This window comes from Corvus hawaiiensis, chromosome 3 (genome assembly GCF_020740725.1).
Source record: "Corvus hawaiiensis isolate bCorHaw1 chromosome 3, bCorHaw1.pri.cur, whole genome shotgun sequence".
Lineage (NCBI taxonomy): Eukaryota > Metazoa > Chordata > Aves > Passeriformes > Corvidae > Corvus > Corvus hawaiiensis.
In genome coordinates this window covers 89634400-89660072 of record NC_063215.1, presented here as the reverse complement: position 1 = coordinate 89660072, position 25673 = coordinate 89634400, and the positions used below count along the sequence as shown (strand labels likewise).

Sequence of the window (25673 nt, the reverse complement as noted above, 5' to 3'; positions counted from 1 at the left end):
TGTTTTGTTTTGAAACTGTTCTTGTTATGTTTATCCAGTTGTTTTCATTCTCCTTTTATTAAAATAAAACGGGTGAGGTGTTGGGGTCCCTCCCCTGCCGTGTAGCCCTGGGAGAGGGGGCCCTGAGGGCACAGACACGGGGCTTCCCTGCCCCTGCTCAGCCTCGTTCCCATTGGTTGGTTTGTGTTCCCTGCGCGGGCAGAAGGACCCTTGGTCCCGTGACTGGAACAGTTCCTGGGCAGAGCCCCGGCCATGCGGCTGGAGAAATAAACATCTCTGAAACAGCTAGCAAGAATCTGTCTGTCCATATATATTTCCTTTCCACGGGACTCCTGGTTTGATATATGCGTGTTGCAGGATCCCCACTGCAACATGGGGGTCCCGTGGGTGTGACCATGCTAGGCATTTTTCATCCCGCTGGACTGTACTGGAAGATGTTGTACTTGCTCCTTGGCCAACAGAGCTCTGTTTTTCCCCTTTCAGCAGAGGATTCAGTGGTGCTACTGAGACAGTAGAATTTTGTGTCACAGCCTCACTTTATCCTGGGGGTTCAGCCAAGTACCACTAAAAAGCTCAGCTTTACAGCAGCCTGGAGAAGCTGAGGTTCTCACCCGAAGTCATGCAGCTTGTGGTCGAGTGGGATGCTGCAGAATAAGTTCTGCTCTAACAGCATTCTTCCCCTAAGGGATGGGGCTCAAAATCACAAGTCCTGATTCTCACTTCCATTGCTCAACCTGACTGTGTCTCGCACATTTTATCCCACCAGTGGGCTTGTGGCTTGAGCTATCTAGCCTGCCCTTCCTCATCCCACCCACCCACCCGCATTTCACAGCAGCTGGAAGAAAAGCTTAAGGAGAGACCACAACTTTGCAAGACCTCACAGCTCCTCACTTTGCCCTTCCCTGCACCCTGGGTTTTGTGAGCCCTACCAAGGTCTCCTTCCTTCTCTGTCTTTTTCACTGTGTGGTTGTGGGGGTCTCAAGAAAGGCAGTGACCTCACAGTAAATACCAGCCTTACAGTAGCTGCCTTGCAGCCTGCCTGGGAATCAAGTCCTGCAATACTTTATAGGAATTCCCAGAGGATTACTTGTTCAGTTGGACAGCCTTGGGCTGGACTAGTTCAGTTCAGCAGTTCCTTTTGTTGCTCCTACCTGGTTAGTGCAAAGACTGGTAGGGTCCTTTTAGGTTAGAAACCTTGGAGCTGTGCTGCCAGGTCAGACCTGGGGACAGAGCAATCCGGCATGGCTCCTGTTGAGCCCTTTGAATAATGGAGACAACAATAGGATTCACCTGCTAAAGGATTAACAGTAAAAGCTCGAAATCCTTGCAGCACCTCCCTTCTTCCCCATGCAGGCTTGGATAGTGAAATATGCTGTCCTTGAGCCCCAAACTACTCATGTGAAAGTTTCAGAGTGGGGTGTGAGTGTGCCAAGTTCTGGATTTTAGATCAAAGAGGCTGATGTGTGTAGAAATGCTGGGTGGATCGCTAACTCCCTCTCCAAGTTTTGGGTAGTAATGTGGATTGGGACTGCAAAGACGTGCTTATGGGATGTAGAGTGACAGAGGGCGGTGGAGGAATGGGACTTCTTCCCACCTCCCAGCAGTACTTTCTACTGGAAAAAGAATAAATACTTTCACCTAAGTGCTGACTTCAATTTTGGGGTGGTGCTTTTTCATCTGAATTTTTTTGGAGGTTGTTTGTATGTTTGGATTTTTTAAGCTTTTTGAGTTTCCAAGGCTCCCTGTACTGAGTTGCTTTTGTCTTGCTTTGTGCTAGAGAAAGCAGAAAGACAACAAACAAAGAGAGAAAACAGAAAAGTCTTGCTATTTACCACTCATATTGGTAAAATGGTGGGATGTCTTTCTACACTCTTTAGGAACTTCATCTGAAAAACACTTCAGTTGCTTTGCAAAAGCATGTGAGTGTGGGGAGTGTTTTCCCATACTTCACACAGCTTTCCAACTGGAGAAGTGTTAAAAACAGGAGCTGGGAAAATCTTTTCTTTCTTTCAAAAGCTGATGGAGAAGTTTCTTCCTGACATGCCTCCCTCACCAGGTTTTTCAGTACGAAAAATGTAATTGAAGTAATTTTTAAAATGGAGGAACTGTTCTCTTGAAGCCTTGTTTTTCCACTTGGGAGTTGTTTTGTGACAATTTTTTGAGGGGAAAGAATGATTTTATTCATTCTCCAGCTTTCAAAACACTGCCTCAAAACTGGGATAGAGCTTCAACTCACCCGTTTATTTCTGTAATTTCCCAGAATAATTGCTGGTTTGAGTATGTCCTGTTTGCTAAATTGTGTGGTTCAGGTTATGACAACTTTAATGACTCTTGCAGTATATGGCAAAGAGATTTAGGACTGCAGGCAGGTGCTTTTACCTTGTTTTTTTAAAATTCTGAATAAATAAGCATAATGAAAATATCTGTTAAATAATGGGAACATCCACATTTACATGAAATAATCTATTTTCTCCTTTGTAAAGGAAGATAAATTCACCTGCTTCAGGGTAAAGTCTAACCAGTAATTGACGGAAATTAAGAAGAAACTTCCTTTCAGGCAGTTGTTCCATCTCTTTCCTTGTGAAATCTTTTGTATATTCTTTCAAAACCCAGGGTATCAGCCCCTGCCAGAGGACTCTGTGCAGGCTGTGTGAGACAGTCTCAGATTAGGATGATTACTTGCTGTCCGCCTTTGGTAATTCTTAATCTTTCATATCTCACTTAACCATCCATCCATCTTGTTTTAATGAAATGTTGATGAAAAGAGACTCCTTACAATATCCCTCTTTCTATTCCTTCATGGTATTTCTACTAATCCCTGGATTCTACTTCTCTTTCAGAAGATGCTGCTCAAGAAGAATTGTGGAGCGAAGACTAGAGTAATTAAAATTCATGTAAGTTGCTCTTTTCCGGTGCGGTTCCTTTGTCTTTCCACATATTCCTAATGTGGTGATTCTCACTGAACATCTGTGTCCAGAAGATGATTTCTGGAGATTTCCTGTGGCTTGATCAGCTGCATTACAAAAGTTGCTACTGTGGAGTATAGAATGTAGTTGCAATTTAGGTTAGGTGCTGACAAGACTCATAATACATGGTCTTTTCCATTTTGGAGACTGTGGTTTTAAAGCTTCCTTGGAGTAAAAGCCTACATCCCATGCTATGAGCTCATACAGCATAGCTGTCCTGTAGGGTGTCATCTGGATCCTTCTTGACCAAGTGGTGTCTGGTAGGGGTGAGAGGCCTGGTAAAAAGCTGGGGAAACAGGACTATACCTGCATGGTGCACTGGTGTTTGCAGAACCAGATGGGATATGGGACTGGGTGATGGCAGATAAGAGCTGCATTGCTCAGATGGCTTTTTAGCTGGGATGATGCTGCAGTGTCCCAAGCATCTCTGTGCTTAACAGCCTGCATCCCTATCAGGTGTGCTCAGGTCTCATCCTTGTAGATTTTTGCCTGCACCTCTGAGAGTTTTGTCTTTAGCAGCCTGTTCCCTGACTCATCAGCCAACCCCTGCGTCCTTTGTGGGTACCTTGCCTTTCTTTTGGTCAATGCTGTATGGTGCTGTGAGAGATGCATCCTGGGCTGAATCAAAAAGAAGTGTGACAAGTAGGTTGAGGGAGGTGATTCTTCCCCTCTACTCTGCTCTGGGGAGATCCCACCTGGAGTGCTGCATCCAGCTCTGGAGTCCCCGACAGAAGAAAGACATGGAACTGTTGGAGTAAGTCCAGAGGAAGGCCATGGAATTGTTAAGAGGGCTGGAGCACCTTCCCTACAAAGACAGGCTGAGAAAGCAGGGGCTGCTCTGCCTGGAGAAGATAAGGCTCCTAGGAGACCTTAAATCACCTTCCAGTACCTAAAGGGGGCTACAGGTGAGCTGGAGAGGGACTTTTCACAAGGGTGTGTAGTGCTGGAACAAGGGGGAATGGCTTTAAGCTGAAGGACAGTAGATTTAGATTAGACTTTGTGAAGAAATTCTTTACAGTGAGGGTGATGGATGCACTGGAACAGATTGCCCAGAGAAATTGTGGCTTCCCCATCTCTGGAAGAAGAATTGTGGCCAGGTTGGATGGGGCTCTGAGCAACTTGGTCTAGTGGAAGGTGTCCCTGTCATGGCAGAGGGTTGGAACTGGATGATCTTGAAGGTCCCTTCCAACGCAAAACATTCTATGATTCTGTTTGCTTGTGACCTTGCATGTTGTCACCAAAGCAGGTGTACCTCCCCCCATGATCCTCCATGTTTGTGATACACAGGCAAAAAAAGATTAGGGTGAAGAAAACAAACATCCTTCATGATAAAGCTGCTATTTTCACTGCAGTATTTTTATGGCCTTGCAAGAGGGATGGATGACAGACCTGGATCCTTTCAAGGTTTTTACCTTGCCCAGCAGGCAGTACGAATGATGCCTTTGTGCACCCAGAAGCTGTTGATAAGCACGCTGTTGGATGCCCTTGCCCATCACTGCTCTGGAAATGAATTTGGTATCTGAGAGGAGGAGGAGCAGGTAGAGCTGGCTAGAGCCTTGTGCAGAGCTGGGGGTGGTATTTTTCTGACTTCTCGTATGCCTTCTGCCAGGGCTCTTCAATCCTGTCTCCAGCAGCCCCACAGGGACCCGGTACTTCTGATTGCACAATTAATCCTGATTTCTTATGTGCTCTCATGTGCTTCTGCCTGGATTGTTTTCAGTATAGCTGTGTCCTCCTGTGCCCCATGAGCTCTTCCCAGACTGTGCCTGTCCTTCAGACCTACCAGCTGTCTAATCCTGCTGCAATGTTTTAGCGCATCTTGTTTATCACCTTCCTTTATGCCTGCCCCGTGCTCTTTCACTGGGTTTTTTCTGGATGTCTGTCCCCAGACACCAGCTATTTCCAGTGGTGCTTGATGATGGTTCTCCAGTTCCTTGGGTTTCAGTGATGCCTCACTGAGGTGGTTTCCTGACATCTTAAGCTCATTATTGTGGCTTACTATTGTGCCCCTGGAGAATCTGAAAGGAGAATTATCCCTTTGCTCCTTAAGCCCACATCAGCTTGCACTAAAATAAACAGCAGAAACTGAGAGCACGCTTTTCTGACAGGTGGCACAAAATCCACTCTTCTCTGGCCAGCTTTGCCAAGCTGGGACAGTGCCTCTCCACCTGAGGCACTCGTGGCTTCCATGGTAATAGCATATGATACTTCACAGCCTCTTGCTGGTCTGTTGTGGTGGCAGAGCTGTTAAGTAAAGGTGCATTTTTGCTTCCATTTTTCAAGTGATTGTAAGTGCCCACTTTTTTGTAACCAGCTGAGAAAGGAGGCAGCAGGTCCCTGGCAGAACTCTTTGCTGAAGTGCCTCAGCTCTGGAAGCAGCTGAGAGAGGTCAATACTTCTGAAAGACAGTGCCGTGCTCTCATCATATAAAGGGAAACCTCAATCCAGCCAGCAGGACATTCTTGGCATGGTGTTCCTTCTCAGTGTTGCCCAGCAGCAGAACAAGAGGTAATGAGCACAAGTCGAAATGTAAGATATTCAGGTTGCCCAGAGAAATTGTGGAATCTGTCCATGGAGAGAGTCAAAATGTGCCAGGATGCAGTCCTGGGCAACAAGCTCCTGCTGACCCTGCTCAGAGGAGGGGGTTTGAACTCAGCTATCTCTAGAGGTGCCTGCCAACCTCAGCCCTTCTGTGATTTCTGGGTCTTGTCGAACATTCAGTAATGGAGTCAGAGCACACCAGGGACCTAAGTTCTCTTGGAAGGGCTATTCTGAGGGCCTACTGAATGTGGCCTTCTGCCAAGAGTGATAGCAGGAGGCAAAGCGAGAGGCTTGGCCCTCTGTTGCTGAGGGTCTGGTGGCACAGGTTCATTGTTGGACCTGTCCATTGTGGTGAGGGTAGAAGAAATGAAGACAGATCTCATAGTGATGGGTTGATGAGCTGTTACAGGAGGAACCAGGCAGCTGTCTGCATGTCTGAACAGGAAACATCACCATGTGAACCACTTTGTTTGTGTCACTGTAGCACTGATGCACAAGTGTTCCTGTTTCAGATCAGGTAGTCTCTTTCTGAACTGAGATGCCACAGATAGCCAGACAGCGTGCAGCTGGATGAAGATGTAGTGAGTGAACTGATCTGAGGAACAGGCAGGATATCTAACAGCTTGTGCCAGGGATTTGAAGGAAGGATCCTTGCTTTATCCCTTCAGTTTTCCTGCTGCTGAATAACTCATAGGAGAAGGGATTGTTCTTATTCTGTCTTGTGTGAGGACAAGGATGACAGTGACTGTCTAATATCATCAGTGAAGCATTTTCATCTTGTTCTTGCTGAGATCAGTGTCTCGTGGTTGTGAGATGATGTCTGCTTTTAAAAAAACTTTTCCTCCTGGCTGTTGCTTTGGTTGGGTTGACATCTTGGGGCTTTGCTGGCATGTCAGGGTGCAAGGTGTTGTGCTCTCATGCATCATTACAGCTATGCCTTCCTCCCTCTTCTGCTGGAGGAGTCTCCCATGGGAAGGTGAGATGGAGGGGCAGTGTCTTTGCCCTCTGGCATGGAAACACAGCTACAGCCTTTGGAAATGTTTGTGGTCCTTGGGAGTCTTTCTTAAGCAGGTGACCTGGGTTGGGTTTTGCTGCTGTTTTAACACTAAGGTGTCACCTTGCTGTTGTTTCCTGTATTTAAGTTTCCCATGGGCCAGCTTGGGTGGTGATCAGCTACAGCCTTTCCACTCACTCAGTGGTTCTTTAGTGGGATGATGGATAGTGATGTGACTAGTCTAAGAACCTAGACAGATTATGGGAGAGAGATTAATAACCTTTTCTAACATGCAGCAGCTTAGTCAGTTTGGAATGTTTTCAGGAATAGCAGCTGTGAGAGGTGGCAGCCTACAGTGAAGAGCAAATAATATTAAGAAAAGAAAAAAAAAAATCTTGCTTCTCTTCCCACCCAATAAAGGATAATGGAACAGAAGAATCAGCCCCTGTGGGCAGGTGAGCAGAGATAAATTAGAGGTGACAGCATGTACATGAACTATGGATTTGTACATAATAGCTACACGTAGCAAAGCACGTGTCACTGCAAGGTCAGGGGCAGGCGTTGGCCTATGTGGGTGCTGCACGTGAGGTGGGCAGTGTGAGTGTGCAGTCCTGGTCACTGGTGCCCCAAAGTGTCAGCCAGTGCCATGTCTGTAACTGGAAGCAAGACACTGGAAGTGGGAGAGGGGCACATGCGTGTGTGAGTATTTTACTGTCTAGAGTGTGTTTGCGGGGTGAGGTGGGTGTTGCAATGGAGATGCTTCCTTGGCGCTGGAAGGAGGATGACCGTGACCATGTGCTCGTGGGGTGTAACTGCCTCTGCCCTAGGCCAGGCTTGGCCAGCTCTGAATGCAGAGACCTGTCTTCCAGTGTGTCTGTATACCACCAGTCTTCAATTCTCCAGGCCATTTTGGGATGAGGGTTAAAAGTCTGTAATTTATTCCTGTTTTTGTTCTTCCTTCACAAACTTCTACATGCAATCTCGGAATGGGATTAGCTTTTCTTAAGAGCAGTAGGTAACCCAGGGGCTTACCAGTTGTGTCTCAAGGATCTTTTGGGGCTGGCAGAAAGGAAGGAAGGATTTCAAGGCCAATCTGATAACCTGGCTGATCAGAGAGATGTTTTCTGCTATGTAAAAATAAGAATTTTAAATTGGAACATAAACCTCTTGTGCTCTTGCCTTGATCTTATCAATGTTGAGAACGCCCTCTGCTTGGACAGGGGCCAGATCCCTCGAATGACTTCCCTGTCTCTTATCTCTTACTCTACATCCTAAAAGGCCACTGCAGAAACATGCTGGCTTTTCTTCTCCTAAAACAAGGGACCTTTTCAGTGTGGAGCTGAGCAGGAGATGTGTTGGCCAGAACCTCCTGGGCAGATGCCTGAGCTATTAACAAATGCAAGGCATACCAGGTGACAGAGCAATATTGGTGCAAACCTCTGGTTCTGGCTGCACAGCACAAAGTAAAGATTTCTAAAAAGCCAGAAGGTTCTGTGTGTATATGCATGTATATAAAATACAGATGTTGCCCCTTCCATCACAGGCTCCCAAGGAGCTGTGCAAGCATTTAGCATTGGATGCATATAAATACACAGATAAATACCATGACTACAATTTCAGAGTGAGTTATACTGAGAAACCAGCAGAAAGTGTGACTCACCTGAAGAAGGACAGGGTGAGGAGAACTTCAAGCTGTGTTCCTGGAGCTGTGTCCTTATTCATACCATATCATGAGTATAAACAGCTCGGGCATCTCAGGCAGCAGAAATCCCAAACTGCAGCTTGCTAACAGTTTCCCAAACCTTCCTGGTTGTTTTCAGTATGTGACTGAGTGTCTAAACCTGACCCTGACCTTAGAATCAACAAGAGAGACTCACCTCCTTGGCCAGTCACAACCTTGGATTACTTGCTGCTCAGAAGCCCCTCATGGAGATTTTGGCATTCCAGTTCCCCAAGTGGTGTCTTGTCTGCAGCTGATGGGCATGCCTCTGCTGAACAAAGTGGAGAAGGGCCTCTGCTAAGTGGGAGCATGAACATCCCTTTGGGTATCCTACACTCCTCCCAGCCCAGCCACTGAACTTCCTACTGAAGATGATAGTTGGTCTTGGAGAACTCCAGCTCTTGTTCTGAATAATTCCTGACAAAAGACTTTTTCCAGAGTTTGCTCAGTGTGGGGAAGGGTCCAGTGTAGCCAAGGGGGGAATGCCTCTGTCTGTTTAGAAACGATTCCAAATATCTGGCTTTTACTGGATTTCATGGCAAAGGCTAGCCAGCCTTTAGCCTGCCTACAGCAGTAAAAATGGGACTGTCATGTCTCTCTTCTGTTTCCTTAAGGACAAGAACTTTTATTGCTTCCTGCTTTTCATAAATTCCTGCCATGTATGCCCTCACACCTGTGGAATCATGTAAGTGCCCACAGAATAGACTTTGTGAAATAGCCGAGAGCTCTGTAATCCACTCAGCATCATGAAAGTAGCGAGTGGCTGGTGAGTGAGGAGGCTGACTTCCTATTTTCAGTGCTGTTCTTGCCTTGTGGTCTGATGTGGGTTGTGGGTCTGGTTTAAGAATAGGGGGAGGTGGGGAGTGGTGGAAAGGAGGTGCAGCCCAGTTGCTCCTGGGACAGCCTTGTGTGTCAGTGGCGGCTATGGCTAGTGGCACCGTGGTTCAAGGGACTGGAAAGTGGCAAGGCATGTTTCACAGAGAGAGGGTCAGATTTAATGATTTCTGGGTCATACCTGGGTGATGGAGCAGAGAGAGAGATGTAGGGGATGGCACAGGGTGACAGAGAGCCACTGTTCTCTGCTAGAGCTTAAAGTCCAAGATGGCTGATTAGGCACATCTATTCACTGCATCCAGGCCCACTGCAGTGGTTCCCGGCTCCCTTTTGTTTGCTGTTTCTTGGCTGTGGGAACCTGGCACCTCCCAGTCCCTAGAGCTGTAATCCTCTTTTCCCACACACCTCTCCCATAATACACCCACTTCCTGTGCTTGGCTTCCACAGCTGGGGCGGTTTGTCCAGGGGCAAGCACACTATGTCAGCATGTGTTCGCAGCCTGCTCATGCCAGGCTAATTAATCCTCACTTTGCAGGTTTAATTTGTGTACCCTTCAAGTTGAAAGCAGCGTGCTGCTCTGTGCCAGCCTGCCTGGCCAGAGGGAATCTGCTTGCCCTGGCCTCATGCAAACTGGAAGCTGCACATGCCCAAGTACACACCACGTGCCGGCTCTGGGAAGCATGGTACCTGGGGTTCCTGGCCCCAAGGGAGGAGGACTGAGAGGCAGCTGGTGTGATCTCTCTGAGAGGAGGGTGTTCCTGCTACACAGCAAGAGCTGGAACGGGGAGGGTGGAGAGGAAGGAAAGGATGAGGTAGTGTCACTTGTGTACAGACCAAAACTAAGGACTCAGATGCACTTGGAGATTCAGGGCCAGATTGTGCCTTGTCTGTGTCTGTGTTTGTTTGGAGCTACTCTTGTGCCTGCCTCTCCTCCTGCTCAGGCATATGCAGACCCTGTAGTAGTTGCAGGAACTGCAGGAATGCAGGAACCACAGGCAATTCCTTATCACAAGGTAAAAAGTGGGTGCAAGACACAGCTCACTAGTAGGGAAACATGGGTTCATTCACTTGTTCTTAAGAGATTTGTTTTGCCTTCAGAGCATGACCTTTACTGGGATCCTGGAGTGACGAGTTCCCCAGCTTGGCCAGGGAGCACCAACAGACTGCCCCTCTGAATGACCCATCTGTCCCTTTTATTCGTGCAGCCTCTTTCCTTCAGGTTGTCAGGCAGGCAGAATCAAAGCTTGCAGTCAGCTTTGTCAAAAACGCATCTAAAGATGTGTGAAAGAGGGAAGAAGAAAGGCCTATCCTGCTGGTGCCAGCAGGAACCCATAGCTGAAACTGGCTGTTTCTGCTTTTGGGCAAATGACCAACAAGCATCTGCTAGGCCCTTTGAAGTACCTTCCAAAAAGGTTCAGTGTTGTCTGTCTGGTGGCACCTCTGTAAGTCTGGTAGTTGCCACCTGACAACTCTGCACACACATTTGCAAATGTTTGATATTTTTAAAATTTTTTTTTAACCTTTCTAAGAGGAATGGGGATGTGTTTGTAAACCACTGAACTGCTCTTTGCAATGGGGTGGTATAGAAGGACATAGGTGTTAGGCAGCCTTATGTTGGTGATGGAAGACAGGTCTTTCAGTCTTTTAGGGGAGGGTAATGAAAAGCGTAAGAAAACTGTGCTAACTGCAAAGTTTTGGGTTCCTTGTCAGAACAACATTTGGAGATGGCGTTTTCTTGGAAAAGAAAGGAACAGAGTAGTCATAAAATGGAGTTCTGTCATGGTCTATCTTTTAACTATTCCTTGAAATAAAATTCTCTATGAACCTGGGGGTGGAGGACAGACTTTCAGGAGGCAAGGAGTTTGCCTGTGAAAAGTTACTCTTTGAGCTGCTCCAGGTCTGTGACTGGAATAAAGTGTCAGAGGCCCTATCGGAGTTAATGAATAAGCAGTTAAATGTGAATTGTTGCTCCACTGGAGGAGCTGGTCCTGTTTGCCAGCGACTACTTCTTGAAAACTGCCTGAAGCAAGACTGTAAATGAAAAGAAATCACCTCTCATCAGAAGGCTGAAACACCTAGAAGTTAATTAGTTCATCCTGGCTGCCTGGCTGTGGTGTACTGTCGTGACTTAACCCCATGATGAAGTTGCTAACTTGCTACCTCCGTGGGATGGGGGAGAGAGTTGGGAGGGTAAATGTGAGATAGCTTGTGGGGAGAGATAAAGACAGGTTAATAGGGAAAGCAAAAACTGTGCAAGCAAGCAAAGCAGAACAGGGAATTCATTCACCGCTTCCCCTGGGCAGGTAGGTGTTCAGCCATCTCCAGGAAAGGAGGGCTATATCATGGTTACTTGGGAAGGCAAAACAACAGCTTATGCCATCATATGGTATGGAAAAGTCCTTTGTCCAGTTTGAGTCAGATGTCCTGGCTGTTCCCTTCCCAACTTCTCATGCCCTTCCAAACCTTCTCACTGTCATGGCATGAGAGGCTGAGAAGTCCTTAACTTAGTATAAACATTGCTTAACAGACTGATATTTTTAGTTATTGCTGTCAGCATTATTCTCATCCTAAATCTAAACCTTCAAACAGGATACAGCAGCTACTAGGAAGAAAATCAATTTTATCCCAGCAGAAACCAGAACATGTAGGTACTATGCATTGGAGAAACTGAGGCAGAGATGATGGGAAGTGGCCTGGTCAGAGCCATGTTTGGAATTACAGATGTAGCTAGGAGCAGGTGTGTGGGTCCCCTTCCCTTGCTCACTGCTGATGGCTTCATATATCAAAGGTGAAGTGTGAAGAAGTTTCTTTTCTAACACTTAGCAGGGGTGAGAGGAAGGAGGACAAAGTGGAGTTGAATCAGTGTACCTGTAAATGTTCCTCTGTGGAGTCTGACAGCCTTTACTTTTTCTGTGCGCTCTCTGAACATTGGTGCTACCTCTGGCTCTGCCCACTCCACGGCAAGGCAGCTGTCTCACAAACAGGCAGCATCTCAGGCAGGAATCTGTCCTTGCCAAAGCTGTTCTGGGGATTTATTCCTTTCCACACAGGGTGGTGGTGGGAATCGGATGCGCCTTTACAACTTGCAATTACATGGTGCCTTTCATCCCTAAGGACTTTTAACAAGTGAGTCTACAGACTGCAAAGGGATCATTCACCCACCACTGGAAGGCAGCATCCTTTAAAAGGAGCTCAGCAGCATTTCCCAACCACTGGGGGCCAAGAGTAGGAAAGAAGGGACTCCTGTGCTGGATTGGCCTTGAGTAGGGGTGAGTTGGCAGAGTGCACAAGCTGATCTGGTTTTGAATCCCACCAGGATACTAGGGCTCTTAAGAAAGAGGACCAAAGAGTCCTCTTAATTTTCCATCACCCTTAGCACACCACTCTCTTCGGAGACATTGTTGTGTTGGGTAACTGCATTCCCCCCCTCCTGAGGGCATTGTAATTTCCACAACTGAAAGCTCACTTGGACCTGTGCTCACTTTGGCTTTGTCCAAAGAGGAGAATCATGATTCTGTGGAATCATGACACCAAAATTATGTTACAGTCTGCATTTGGGATATTTTCCCAGACTTCATAGAAGTAAGGGACTTGTTTCTAGGAGGAATATGGCTTCATATTAATAGATTTAGCTTTACATGTTTATCTTCTTCCTGTGTACTCTTTCCTTGCTGAAATACACAATTATGTTACAGATGGGTTTATGGAACAGCTGTGCGTTTGTCTGTTTTCTGAGAGCTGCTAATATGATTGAAATCAGCATTTCTGCTGAGATGTTTACTCTTACTGGTCTTCTTTGAGGCAATTCCTTCCACTCACTGTCTTTAGGTGTGCTTCTTTGTTAATGCACTTCAGATATGTTTCAAACCTGGTTGCTTATTTGCCCCCCTGTATTTGAAGGTGATACTGCTACTGATGACAACAGTGCATGTTGGCAAGAGTGTACGTGTAGGCACATGTACATGGGTGAAGAGGCATTCTTGACCAAGGTGGTCTGTGCATAGTTGCTTGAAATGTATTTAAGATAAGTTTACCTCCCTTAGGAGCTCATCTAACTCAAAAAAGGTGTGCAGTGGGGCAGCATGGGTATCTTCAGGTGCTGGACCTACCTTGTGTTCTGAGCAGTGATGAGCTGTGGTGCCTTAGCCCATCCCCTGGATGCTGTGAAGTTCCAGCCCTGCATGGCTTGAGTTACTTTAGGAGCAGGCAAGATTTGTATGAGCGGAACAGCTCTCCTTGTGATTTCCAAGTCAGGAGGAGTCTCTGTGCACAGAAGGATGTGGGCAAGTGACCAGGGAAGCCCATGTGTATTGGGGAGAACCTGAGGCATGTGAGGGCAGGTGAGTGTGTGCAAGTGAGCACGTGTGTGTGACAGCGTGTATGTCAGCCTGTGTGCTCTCCTGTGGCAGCTGAGTGAACCTGACTCGGGCCACTCTCCAGCTGTGTAAATACATTGCTTAGCAAATTGAGGGCTCTGGTTAATGATTTCCATTAGCACAGGGCCCATATTAGGCTCCGTTTTGTGAGCGGTACCCAGCTGTCCGAATGCCATTAGAGTGAACACATGAGCCTTTAATGTCAAGTGCGGATTGTTTGCACTCTGAGGAGCCTCTGCAGGAGCTGGCCTGGGGTTGCTCACCAGGGGCTGTCAGGCAGGTTTATGGCAAACTCCTTGGGGACCTGCTGCAGCAGCAACGACTCCTAAGACCCTTCCCTAGTCAAAGCAAAGTCCCAGGCATGGTGTGCCCAAGGAGAAGGGCAGGCTGGCTAGGACGTTTGCCCAGACTACAGGGAGGCAGCTGGCCCAAGCAACAGAGTGGCAGGAACATGTTCCCCTCTCTGGCAGCTGGCTCTTTCCATTTTCTTTCTGGAAATACGTCTACAGAGCTTTGCCTTGTGCTACTCATCAGGAGCAGACCACCACATGCTGTGATCCCAAATGGTGTCTTGGACTAAGCCAGATCAGGTCTGGTGATCCCTAGGGCTGGATATGAACTACAGTCTAAAAATGCTCCTCTGCAAGAAGAGAGTCGAGGGATTTGGAGGTTTCTTACCTCCAGCAAGGTCAGTAGCAGAGGTGCTGCCCTGTCAGTCAGGGAGTAGGTGCATGAGGATCCTGTATTGCTTGGGGTTATAAAGGAGTGCAGATTGGTCAGGGTGTTGCTATGGGTGAGGGCAGTCAGGTTACTGTCTCTCCTGTTACTGCCTGCAGCTGGGCACAGGCCCCTTCTCACTCTGCCCTTGTCTGCTGTTGTTGAAAGCCAGCGGTCATCTTGTGGCTGCTTGAGAGGTGCCATGATGAAAAGGCAGGATTGGGTGCATTTTGAGCCTCGCAGCTGCCTGGCCACCTGCGAATCTCTGCATCCTCCTGTGTCTTCTCACATCCCTGACCTTCACCTCAACCTTTGTTCTGTGCCCATCATCCTGGCAGTGCCCTGGAAAGGCTCTCTGCCCCACACATTGGCCCCATAAGAAGGCCCAGAGAGAAATCATAGCGCAACTTCCCACCCAAAGTTGGTGAGTTTTGTAGATGACTTTTGTCTGTCCTTTGGGCCCATCTTTCCCCAGCCTCTTCATCTGCCGTCTGCCAGAAATGAACAGATTCAGCTGCCTTCCCTAATCCTGTCTGGCATTTCAAAATGGAGGGGACTGCCAGGTTCTTTGTTCCCATTCCCTCTTGGCACTGGCAGGGGACCTTCTCTGCTCTGGAGAAGGACAAATGTGCTGATTTATTCTGCCCCTTAGCTTTGAATAGGGGTTGCTATGTTACCCTCCAGCTCTGAGGCCTGCCAGAGCATACACCATATATAACCCCACAGCAGGTGGCTATTGAGTAAAGGCCCTTAAATCTGCCTCTCTTGTTTCTTATGCTGCTGGCCAAGGTGTCAGGGGGATGTAGCAGGGCATGATTGTCTGGCTGAAACTCCACGCACAGCTGATGCCAAGCACCACATTGGCATTTTCCATTCTCAAGTGCCCATCTTAATTTGCAGGAGAGATACCAACTAGGCAGGAACAAGCTGCCCACACTGGTTTTAGAGGTTGTTCCTGACATGAAGGATGCTGCCCCATGGGGCTGAGCTGTGACCAAGAGCCTGGAGACAGAGGCTTCCAGATCCTGCTGCAGTTACTGCAGCACTCAGGGCCTGGGCTTGGACACTTCCTTAGCTCACTCTGATCTGCTATGTCTGGGTGAGACAAACCATTAAAGCAGGGATATTTGTATGTGCTTGTCTTGTGATGACAAGTTAAAACCCAGGCAGAACAGAGGTGGAGGCAGCAAGACATCACCTTGCCGTGCTCTTATGTGGTTGCAGCTGTCTGACAGACCTGAATCTGAAGTGCTAAAATGAACCTTTGTCTTCTATGAGACAGCAGAGTCGGTAATTGTTCCTAAAAAGCCTAATTCTTTGACGAACAGTCCCCACAGTGCAGGCTGAGCAAAGGAAACCATGGTTCTAGTTCGGAAAGGCCTAGAAAAGGAACAGGGAGTCACATAACACCAGAGCCCAGTCTGAATCACATAGAATGTTAAGGGTTGGCAGTGACCTTGAAGACCATCTAGTTGCAATCCCACCTGCCATGGGCAGGGACACCTCCCATCAGACCAGGCTGCTCAAGGCCTTATTCAACCTCCCCTTGAACACTGCCAAGGTTGGGGCATTCATAACCTCCCTGGGCAACCTGTTCCAGTGTCTCACCACCGTCACAGGAAAGAAGTTCTTTCTAATATCTAGACTAAATTTTACCTCTTCCCATTTGTACCCATAACACCTTGTCCTGTCACTACAGTTCTTGCAGAAGAGTGTCTCTCTCTGGCTTCCCTGTAAGATCCCTTTCAGGCACTGGAAGGTTCCTGTGAGGTCTCCATGCTACCTTTTTCTCTCCAGGCTGAACAGCCCCAACTTTCTCAGCCTGTCTTCATCAGGGAGGTGCTCCAGTCCTCTTAACAACTTCATGGTCCTCCTCTGAAGTTGCTCCAACAGTTTCATGTCCTCCTTATGTTGGGGACTCCACAAGTGGATGCAGCACTCCAGGTGGGTTATCACCAAGAGCAGAGTAGAGGAAGAGAATCACTTCCTTTGACCTGCTGGCCACACTGCTTTTGATGCAGCCCAGGATTCCACTAGCTCTCTGAGCTGTGAGTGCACAATGCCAGCTCACAATGAGTTTTTCATCAACCACCACTCCCAAGTCCTTTTCTGCAGGGCTGCTCTCAATCACTTCCCTGCCCAACCTGTAGGTTTTTGGGTTTTTTCTAACCTGTTTCTCACTGGTTTTTTTTCCTAACCTGTGTGAAAATAATGGTAAAGCTCTTCCCAAGAGTGATGGAAGTGAGATGAGAGTAGGGGACATTTGCATGAGTTTCTGAGCTGCTGAACATCCCACCTATTCCTTGGGAACTAACTCGGCAGAGTCATGATTAAACACTTTCCTGGCCCGTAGAGCAGTGAGACCTCCTCTCCTGGCCAAAAAGTATCAGTGAAGTAGCTGCCCCACTACTCTTTATGCTTGCATAAGGAAAGAAACAAAACAAAGTTCCTGAAAAGTAAAAAAGAAAGCTCTTCACATTTAACAGAGTAGAATCACTTCTTTGGCACTTTAATTTCTCTGGGATCCACACATCCCAGCACAGCCTAGTGGAGAGCAGCATTTTTGTCCTGTCACGCAGTGCAGGGAGTCCATGGGGGTTTCTGGCCTACTTACTCTGGAGCTGCTCTGACCGTGCTCTGAATACTGGGAGTCAAAGGCGGGAGAATGGTCTTTAGTGGCCATGGTAGAAACCAGTCTGTAAGGCCTTGGGGGTTGGATCTTCTCTGCCTATCTCTCAGCCATTCCTTCTCAAACTGTGGAGTTTGGAACCAAAACCCGGGAGAGTTTCAGCATGCCTGGGACTTCAAGAAAGGATGGTTTGTAAATCCTTATTGGAGAATTGTTTTAAAATGGAGCTGAAGAAAGAGTTTTCAGAGTTGGCTTGGTTTGTCTCCATGCTCTAAAAGTGTTATTAGGTCTTACTTCAAGGCCAAGTGAATTTAGTTTTTCCATGTGATACCTTTTGACCTTTCTGACTCTGGTACTCTAAATGCTTCATGGATATCCTGTTTCACTTAGTGGCTACAGGTGCCATGGGCCCTAGTCATGTGGATCCTAGGGACCTCAGAACTGGAGGAAGGAGGTGTGCCAGCTTTTTACCTTGAAGGGTAGGAGCAAGGATGTGAGCAAAGTGCTTCCGCTGCTTATATTAATGCCATATGCTTTAATTGCAAGCATGACCACCCATTCAAGGAGGTGTAATTGTATCAGAGAGGGGGAGGACAAATCACTCAAGGCAAGAACTTCACTGTTTGCAGCTGATACGAGCACTGACTTCATGCCTGTTTTTATTCCCCTGCAGAGCATCAGCGGAGGCTGCCCGCCGCCCCACTTTATGTATGATCCCTCCACTTTTGCCTTCCGTTCCCTCAGCACCTTGAAGCCGCTGAGCCCGATAGCTCCAGTGGAAGAACCGTCGTGTGCCTACTGAAGGAGTTTCTCCAAAAATCCTCAGGAACTATCAACCAATGTCCTGCCTGGCAGGGAGAAGGGGAGGTGGTGATACCCAAGGGGAGGGGTGGGAGAAGAAGGGGCAATGACACATCTTTGCAATGCAGCTGCTCTGGAGGAGGAAGTGAATGGCTTGGCAGCAGTGCCTGTTCCCATACCACTGATGTATTTGAGCAGTGGCAAAGGGAGTGAGTTTTGCATTTCAGGGCAAAGCAAACCAGTCAGGTCCACAAACTGCAAGAGCTGCCACCAAGGCAGTGTCAAACATGAAGATGGTGGTAATTGAAGATACACATGAGGCGTTCAGGGGTCAGAGTGTCCTGCATGGCAGCAGGGATGAGTGATCAGGGTGTGAAACCAAATCCAGTCAGTTTCCCAAGGATACCTGGGTCAACAGTGCTTTGCTGTAGACCTGACACTTCTCCCACTCAGAAGTGAGCTCAGGATTGGAGAAAGAGGCTATACAGAGCTGCTTGCAAAACAAGAAAATCCCTCTCTGAGATTGTTATAATTGCATTCACATCAAGCTCTCTTAAGTGGAAAACCCTAGGACAGGGAGACACGTGGAGGAGAAACTGGCACATCTAGCTGTGCATTCCAGATGATCTGCTGGCAGTTCAGTGATACTGTCCAAAAAGAGATTGAAATGGGAGAGTGAGACATCCATATGTAGGTCAGGTTAGAATAAAATTCTAGAGTGGAAGGTCTGTGTTAAGCCACACAGCACCCACCTTCACTACACTCCTCAGCATCAAAGAGAAGAACTTGGGGGTGACTGTGTGTTCATGGGTCTCCTCTCTGCTGAGGCAGTCTGTGTTCTGGGGTATGCAACACTTCTCCTTAGTATTGTCCCACTACATGATGGTGGAGGTAACTGGTACTACCAAACTCAACCCAATTTAATGTCTCCAGCAAGCTTTCCACACCCCTTGTTCATGCTAGCTAAATTCAGGTAGACTTCTCTGGTATAATATGCCCAGATGAAGCAAGGAGTGGGAAGAAGCAGTCAGTTTTGTGGCTGTTGGTGAAAATAACAGGAGTTCGGGTGAAGGTGGGGGACATTCCTCCATAGACAGTTCTGAGGCTGTTAGGACCATGCTCGGCCTTGCTGCCACTGGTGTTTGACTGGGATCTCTCTTCGAGGAGTGTGTGTTTTGTGCACAAGGCAGGAGTTCATAGAACAAGCTCCCACCTCTCCTGTTGAGGCAGAGCAAGGACTTTCCTCTTGCTGCACCTAGTGGAGAGAGTAACCTCTTTGTGTAGGCATTCCCCACCATGAGCCTGTATCTGAGTGCAAGGGAAAGCAGGTAGTTTACTGTTTGTCCAGATCAAGAGGAGCAACTGTGAGTAATACAGAATAATTCTTGGTTTTTCAAATCTGCCTTAGTGTGGAGGTCTTTGATGCTGCTCTTTGGTTGACACCAATGGTCAGTCCAGCTGCCAGTAGGAGGCTACCGAGTGAACTGGCCTGGGCCCTTCACTGAGACCCCTGGGGAAAGGCTGCAGGCTTGGGGACCTGAATCCCACCCCCCCCTCCCCCCCTCCCTAACGCCTGTCATTCAGGCAGGCAGAGCAGCTGGGCAAGGTGGTGAGGGGATGTCTGTCCTGATGCTGTCCCAGCTCTGCCTGCTCTTTGGCTCCAGACTGTTACAGCTGGGCCACCCCCTGCACCAGCACCACCTCCAAGAGGTCACTTGTGTTTACTGGTGAGGAACCTCTGGCAGACCATCATGGTTCCCTGCAAGTCCCTTTTTCCAAGAGAGCCTAATTCCTCTGCTAATTCCTCCTGCCCCTGTAGAAATTCTGCTTGTCTTGTTTTGATGGCACGCTTCAGCTTTTTAACTGCTGCCAGATCAAGCTGACCAGTGCAGGACAGGAAGCGTTGCTCCTTTGGACCAAATCCCTGTGCTCAGGAGATGGGACAGCCATAGCCTGGTACCCGTCTAAGAGGCACATTCCTTGTGCAAAAGGCTGGGGTGGCAGCCCCTGCATGGCCCTGCAGCCTCAGGCTTTGCTCAGCAAGAGCTGCCGAGGTGCTGGCGCCCAGCGGTGTGTTCCTGCCAGCCAGCAGGTGGGGCAGGCTGCCTTGCCCGGGTAGGAGCAGGGAACAGGGATGTCCTGCCGATATTGTTGCCTTTTACTACTTTTGTAACTTTTCTCTGTCTTTTCTTTGTCAATCAGAAGGAAAAAAAAAAAAAAAAAATTAAAACCCCACAGTGAAATAAAGTGTAACAGCTGCTATATTCACTCCTCTGGTGGGTCTCGTGCATCTGGTGTCTCCTGGGTGTTTGTGGGCAGGGGTGCAGGAGGAGGTGGAGTAGAGTGAGCTATGACACAGTGCAGCCAGTCCCAAGCACTCCACAATACAAGGAGGCCATGTCTGCGAGTGAATGGCTTTGAAAATGAAGAGCTTTTGCAAAATGAATGCCAGGTTCTTTGCATGTGCAGCTGCTCCATGTGAGGTATGGTGTACTGGTGTGGTATATTGTCCCTCACTGGTGCTTCCCTCACCAAGATGGTGCTTTGGATTTTGAGTGCCTTGCCTATTGCTTGGGGATCAGATGTAGCGTGACTGGAGGTTTCCAGCCCCGCAAAACAGAAGGGTGGGTAACCACCCAGCTGGTCTTTGGCTTGTAATTTTAACTTCCAGAAGTCTTGCATCTCTCCTGAGATTTTCTACAGCCCTTTTGTTTACAGCCAGAGCATTTTTTCTTCTCCATAATTTAGCTATAGTTCACCCCTTCCTCTGGATCTTGCTCTAAAAACTCCATCTCAGGTACTTCTAATGTGCATTCCCCACCCCCAGCTATCTACTTGAGCTAATTCCTGTCTCTCCCCCACTCCTAACTCTGTATCTTCACCAGCATCTCACAAAGCTATTACCTATATCCCCTTTTCCAAGGCCTCCTGAGAGATATTAGCATAAATTCCCTTAGCAGTCCTACTTAGATTCATTCCCAGGAGGCCTTTTCCATTCTTCCCTCCAAGCTCTGATCTCCTCTAGGCTTCTTGCCATCTCTCTTATCTTGAAATCCTCCCCTCTCTGTCAGCTGCAGCTTGTTAATTGGCCTTGGCCAATTTTGCAAGGGTTGGATGGTGACTTGCTGGCTCCCCCGAGCCCTTGCTCTTGTACCTCCCTTACAGAATGCCTTTCTCTGGGATGTTTCTTCCAGCACAGCCCAATTGCTCAGCACACCCACCTTTGGGGCCCCAGATGCCGTTGAAAACTGTGGTGGTGGCTGTGACTCCACAAATGCTGATCATCTCTAGGCATCTGCCAGGTCAAGCTTGTTACAAGTCCGTTTTGTACACTCATAGAGAGGGATGCACTCACCTTGTATCCGCTAAGCTGGTGGTGCGGACACGTAGCGCTCCGAAGGCAGGGTACAGCTGGTGAAGGGCGGGAAGCTGGCATACAGCTTGGCAGTGCACAGCCAGCTCATGGACCAGGATCAGCTAGGGGTAGAGCTGCTGCTGCTGCTGCCCCTGGGGCTGTTGTCTAGGCCCCCAGCATGTGTTTGGGTTTAGTTAACTCAGGCCCACCCATCACCTCTCCCTGCAGGCTGGGCCTCCAGGTTAACAACAAAACAGGGCAGTTTTTGTGGTGAAGCATGATGATAAACTGCAATATGGCATCAACTCTGAAGCTCAAAGAAGGCAGGCTGGTGGTATTCACGAAGATCTTACAGGGTACTTTCAGCTATAGTTACCAATGTTACTGACAAAGGAGAGTGAGGATGCTGGCCTCCTTTGGATGCCAGACCCTGGCATATGGGAGCAGTTTCCCAATGCCCACTGCAGGAGCTATCAGCAGAAACCAGGGAAATGAGAGCTGAGCTGTGGTCTTTGGAGCGCCGTTCCTTGCTGTAGCCACTGCCCCCTTTTGCTGCTTCTGGCATCCATCAGTGCAGAGCTGTTCACCTCTGTGGCTTCCACACCAGCTTGTGCAAACACTCCCTCCTTTGCCAGAGCAGGCAGGGATGATGGCTGAGGTCTGAGCAAAGCACTGTGAGCATGGTCAGCTTGGCGCGGGTCCCTCAGGACCTCTGCTTTGCTGGAACTCTGGGCTCCAGTGTTAGGCTTCCCACCAGGTTTGGTGCAGGGGAGCCTGTAACTTCTAAGCTGAGTCCTTTCTCTGCTCTGAGCCATCTTGTTTGGAGACGTGCAGGTGTTTCCCTTCAGAGCAGAAAACACTCTGTGAAGAGAGCAGGGCTCTTGTGCCAAAGTGCAGCTCAGCTGTGTTAACCATCTGCAGGAGGGTGAATGGGGACAAGCAGCTGTTTGAAGAGCTTGGCTACGGCTTCTCTACTATTTAAGTGGGACCATTTAAGCTAATACTGTTCTCCAATTAAAGTAAATTAATTAGGTTAATGCTATGGCCTTATAAAAATAACACAGAGGAACCAAGATCACAGCAGTGGCAAAGTGGGTTGTTACATGTGTACCTCGGTGTCCCTTTGCAGCCAGCACCCAGGATCATCTCTTCTTTGTTTTATTCAAACATTTTCTTACCTATATGTATGTACTTGCATGCTCACATGTGAGATATGTATATCTATATATTTCTGCCTGTGTGTTTCATTTGTGCAGAAATCTCTGTCCCCTTACAGTCACCCACAAGCAGGGTGCCCTGTGCTTACCTGGGTCAGTCTTTGGCAGGGCTCCATCTGTGGCACACTCACCACCTCTATGCTGCGAAGCACAGTGGTGCTCGGAAAACCCACCCACCACCCTGCTTCCAGCTGTGTGCTGAGTGTTGACCCATCAGCCTACCTATGGGATTGACCAGGAAAATGGGCAAAGCTGGCAGTGCTGCTGGGGCCAGGGTTCTCACCCCAGACTTGATGGAGGCCACTGAAACATGGCTTGGCACAGGAAAAACTGAGAAGCAGAATTTCCAGCTGGACAGGCCATGTCCTTCAAACAGCTTTGGGCTTTCCCTTGCTCTTCCTGAAGCTGCATAGCATGCTGTGGCAAGGTGTGGGATGTGAGAATGCATTCAAGGATGTCTATCAAGTTAGGATTGAATGGGGTATGTGCTGATACAGCATGGGTGTAAAGACACAGTGCATTTACAGTGGCATTTATGTGCCTGTGGCGTTTGTATTTATGGCATATTAGTTATATTTTAAGTGGAAGGATGTCTTGGAGGAGTAAAGGTAAAGGGGCATGCCTGCATGCAAGTGTGGTTCTGGAAGGATGGGTGCTGGTGGATGTGCATCTGGAGCAGGGGCAGAAGGGCCCATGCAGGGGAGGGAGGGGCATGAATGAGGCTGTGTGTTCACAGGTGTCTGCAGGCAGTGATGCATGGAGGACATACAGATGGGTTACATATGCCAAGGCGAGGGTAATGACTATTCCTTTCCTGTTTCTGCACTCTCGTCCCTTAGTGGTAATAACTGGCAGACTTTTGCAGTGCATCACACCAGTAATGATTGGAAAAGTGGAGAAAAAATTGCAAATGCCTGATCTGTGCCCTTGAGGCACTTGGGAGCTTTCACCATTGAATTAGAAAGAAGCAGGCACCTGAACACCAGCGACTCAAGACAAAGCAACCTCAATACAAATTAGAGTATGATTGTATTCTGTTGCTTCTCAGACAAGAACTTCAGGGACATCAAATAAAAGTAGCAGGTGGCAGGTTCAAAGCAAACAACCGGAGGTAGATCTGCACAGAGTGCAGGGTTGCACTGGGGAACCCTGTGCCACAGGACGCTGTGGCTGCTTGGTATTTACGTGGCTACAGACTTGAAAGAAAGAAGAAAAAATAAAAAGTACTCGCTAGGAAACTACATTCACAAATGCTACCTCTGGCTGAGGAGGGTGGTGACATGGGGGCAGTTTCTGGGGTTGGTTACTGTGTGCCAGTGCCATCTCCTGTGCCTCTTCAGTGGCAGGGTCTGCTCCTGCCAGCGTTCAAGGTGGGCCAGTAGCTCCAAACAGGCACATGCACCAGCAACCAGCCATTCCAGTACTGCCTTTTATGCATGTTCATTGCCGTTACACTTCCAAGAATTTCTGCATGTGGAAGCCTCAGTGGTGACTTGGCCCTCATGTGTTTGATGGTGAGCCCAGGGGTGACCCCGTTCACCTACTGCACTGCTACTCAGGGAGTGCCTGAAATCTGGGCTGCTTGCTGATCTATCTGCATGGCTGCACATGGGCAACCTACAGATCCTCTCTGCCCTCAGAGTGTGGGTGCTGGGGCCTCCTGGGAGAACCCTGGGCCATCAGGGCTGTCTGGCATCCATCATGTCCCTTGGCACAGCTAGGCTGAGCCTGAATCATCCATGGTCGCTGTGTGCAGAGGTTGGTCACAAAGGCATAGCTCAGGCTCAGGTTTCTGAAGTGTGTGAGGTCTGTCCTGGGTGGCAGGCAGTGTTGATGTGTCATAGGAACAAAGTGAGTTTGGTTTGAGCACTGCTGCAGGCTTATGATGAGTATATTATGCATGTAATTATCTTTCAAAATTTAGGAACGTGTTAGGAAAGCAAGGGCAAGCGTCCTCCAGTGATTTGTAACCCTCACATGGTAAACCTCAACCCAGCAAGCCAAAGAGGATGCAGCTGAAGCAGCAAGGCTCTGCAGAAGTAACATCAGTGATGACGAGAACATTTAAGCATGTTGGTATCTCACCATTTCCTGAGCTAAATTTCAGTGGGCTTATTCAAGCAAAGGGGTGAGGAAACAGAAGTTGTAGATGCTTTGAGAGCATCTGTAGCTGCATGCCAGCCTGGCAGGACCTGACCACATGTTTTCAGTTAACCTGGGGCAGGATGTGCAGGCAGCTCCGGACAGACGAGGAGCCCGAAGTTCTGTTTGCTTTTGTGGCTGCTCACATCAGTGCCTGCTGTAATAATAGCTGGGTCTGTTAGTGGGTTGGCCAGCATTGATTGCATGTTCCTGTCTGACGTGCTCACAGCAGAGTAGCTCCGAGGCTGGATGAGTGGAGGAACCGAAAGTGCCATGGGAGCTGGATGCCAAGTGGGGAAGTGAAGGGAGACAACAAAGCCCCTTTGAAAGGAAAGTGGTTGCCATCTGCACAGGGAGGAAAGTTGTTTTCTACCAAAGGGTCCCCTAGGAGCAATGCCTACCTTGCCCTGGCATGTGCTGTAGACACTCCAAGGCAGGCTGGTCAGCATCTGTCCTTGCTCTAGTGGCCTGGGAGCATGTTGGCAGGCTACAGCAGGGGTGTCACAGGCCTTTGCTCCCCACTGAGGGACGGTGAGTATTGCTGGTGTAAGACCTGTCCTGGTGTGCCTACAGCTCTCCTGTTTGTGATGCTCCTGCAAGTGCTTAAAGCATCTTTGCCAAGTTTTTCCAAAGTGGGTTGCCAGAGTGTTCTGCCCTGGGTGGTTTCATTGCCAGTGGGTGACATTTGGCAGTATGTTGGTCAGGGTCTTGCCCAAGGGCAGGCTTCTCAGCAAACCTGGCCTTGGCAGTGCCACCAAGCCAAACACATCAGGGCCAAACCTCAATCATATACAGCTCTTGTGAATCCTGAAAGCCTTTTTCAGATCTTCACCACAGACCCTCCATGGGCCCTGTTTTGAACAGAGATGTTTTGTCCTTTCTTGGCTTTAAACAGTTCCCCAAAATAAACCCTCTGCTATTTACCAGCATTGTTTTCTTTCTGGTGTTGAATGCTGATAAATAATCAGACCCATTATATTGTGTTCATGTCTGCCCTGGTAGCAAATAATCACTACAATTACTACCAAATCAAAATGCTTCTGTTTCTCCTGGTGTCATTAGCATGTCCCAAACATTTTGTTCTTGTGGTTTAAGGTGCAGTAATAACATACTCCAAGTGCAACACCCATTTGAGCGGAGCTTCCCAGAACAGCAAGCTTCCCAGCCATGATTGCCTCTGAGATGCTGCTAATTTTCAATCACAGTGTCAGATCCTCTTCTACCGCAGGGAGAGCAACTGCTTAGCCTGTGATTTACCCAATTTATTCCGGTAATAGCCGGGCTGGCTGTGTAGCCATCTGTCTGCTTTCTGTGCTCCTCCTGCCCCCCACCCTCCGCCACCACACAGACTGAGCCGTGCCTCTGTCCTTGTGGCAGCAGA

General features: G+C 48.4%; 1 protein-coding gene across 5 annotated transcripts in view; it reads left to right on the top strand.

The window, feature by feature from the left end:
• Nucleotides 1-19846, top strand: part of LOC125323126 — a 77391-nt gene extending 57545 nt beyond the window's left edge. For 3 of the 5 annotated variants that reach the window (XM_048297748.1, XM_048297746.1, XM_048297745.1), the window contains 2 exons: nucleotides 2841-2894; nucleotides 17451-19846. In XM_048297748.1, coding sequence (XP_048153705.1) covers nucleotides 2841-2894; nucleotides 17451-17579 — 183 coding nt within the window. In that variant the 3' untranslated portion in view covers nucleotides 17580-19846. The remainder of the gene's footprint in view (nucleotides 1-2840; nucleotides 2895-17450) is intronic. The other 2 variants (XM_048297747.1, XM_048297749.1) reach the window with 2 other exon arrangements.
• The last annotated feature ends 5827 nt before the right edge of the window (nucleotides 19847-25673 follow it).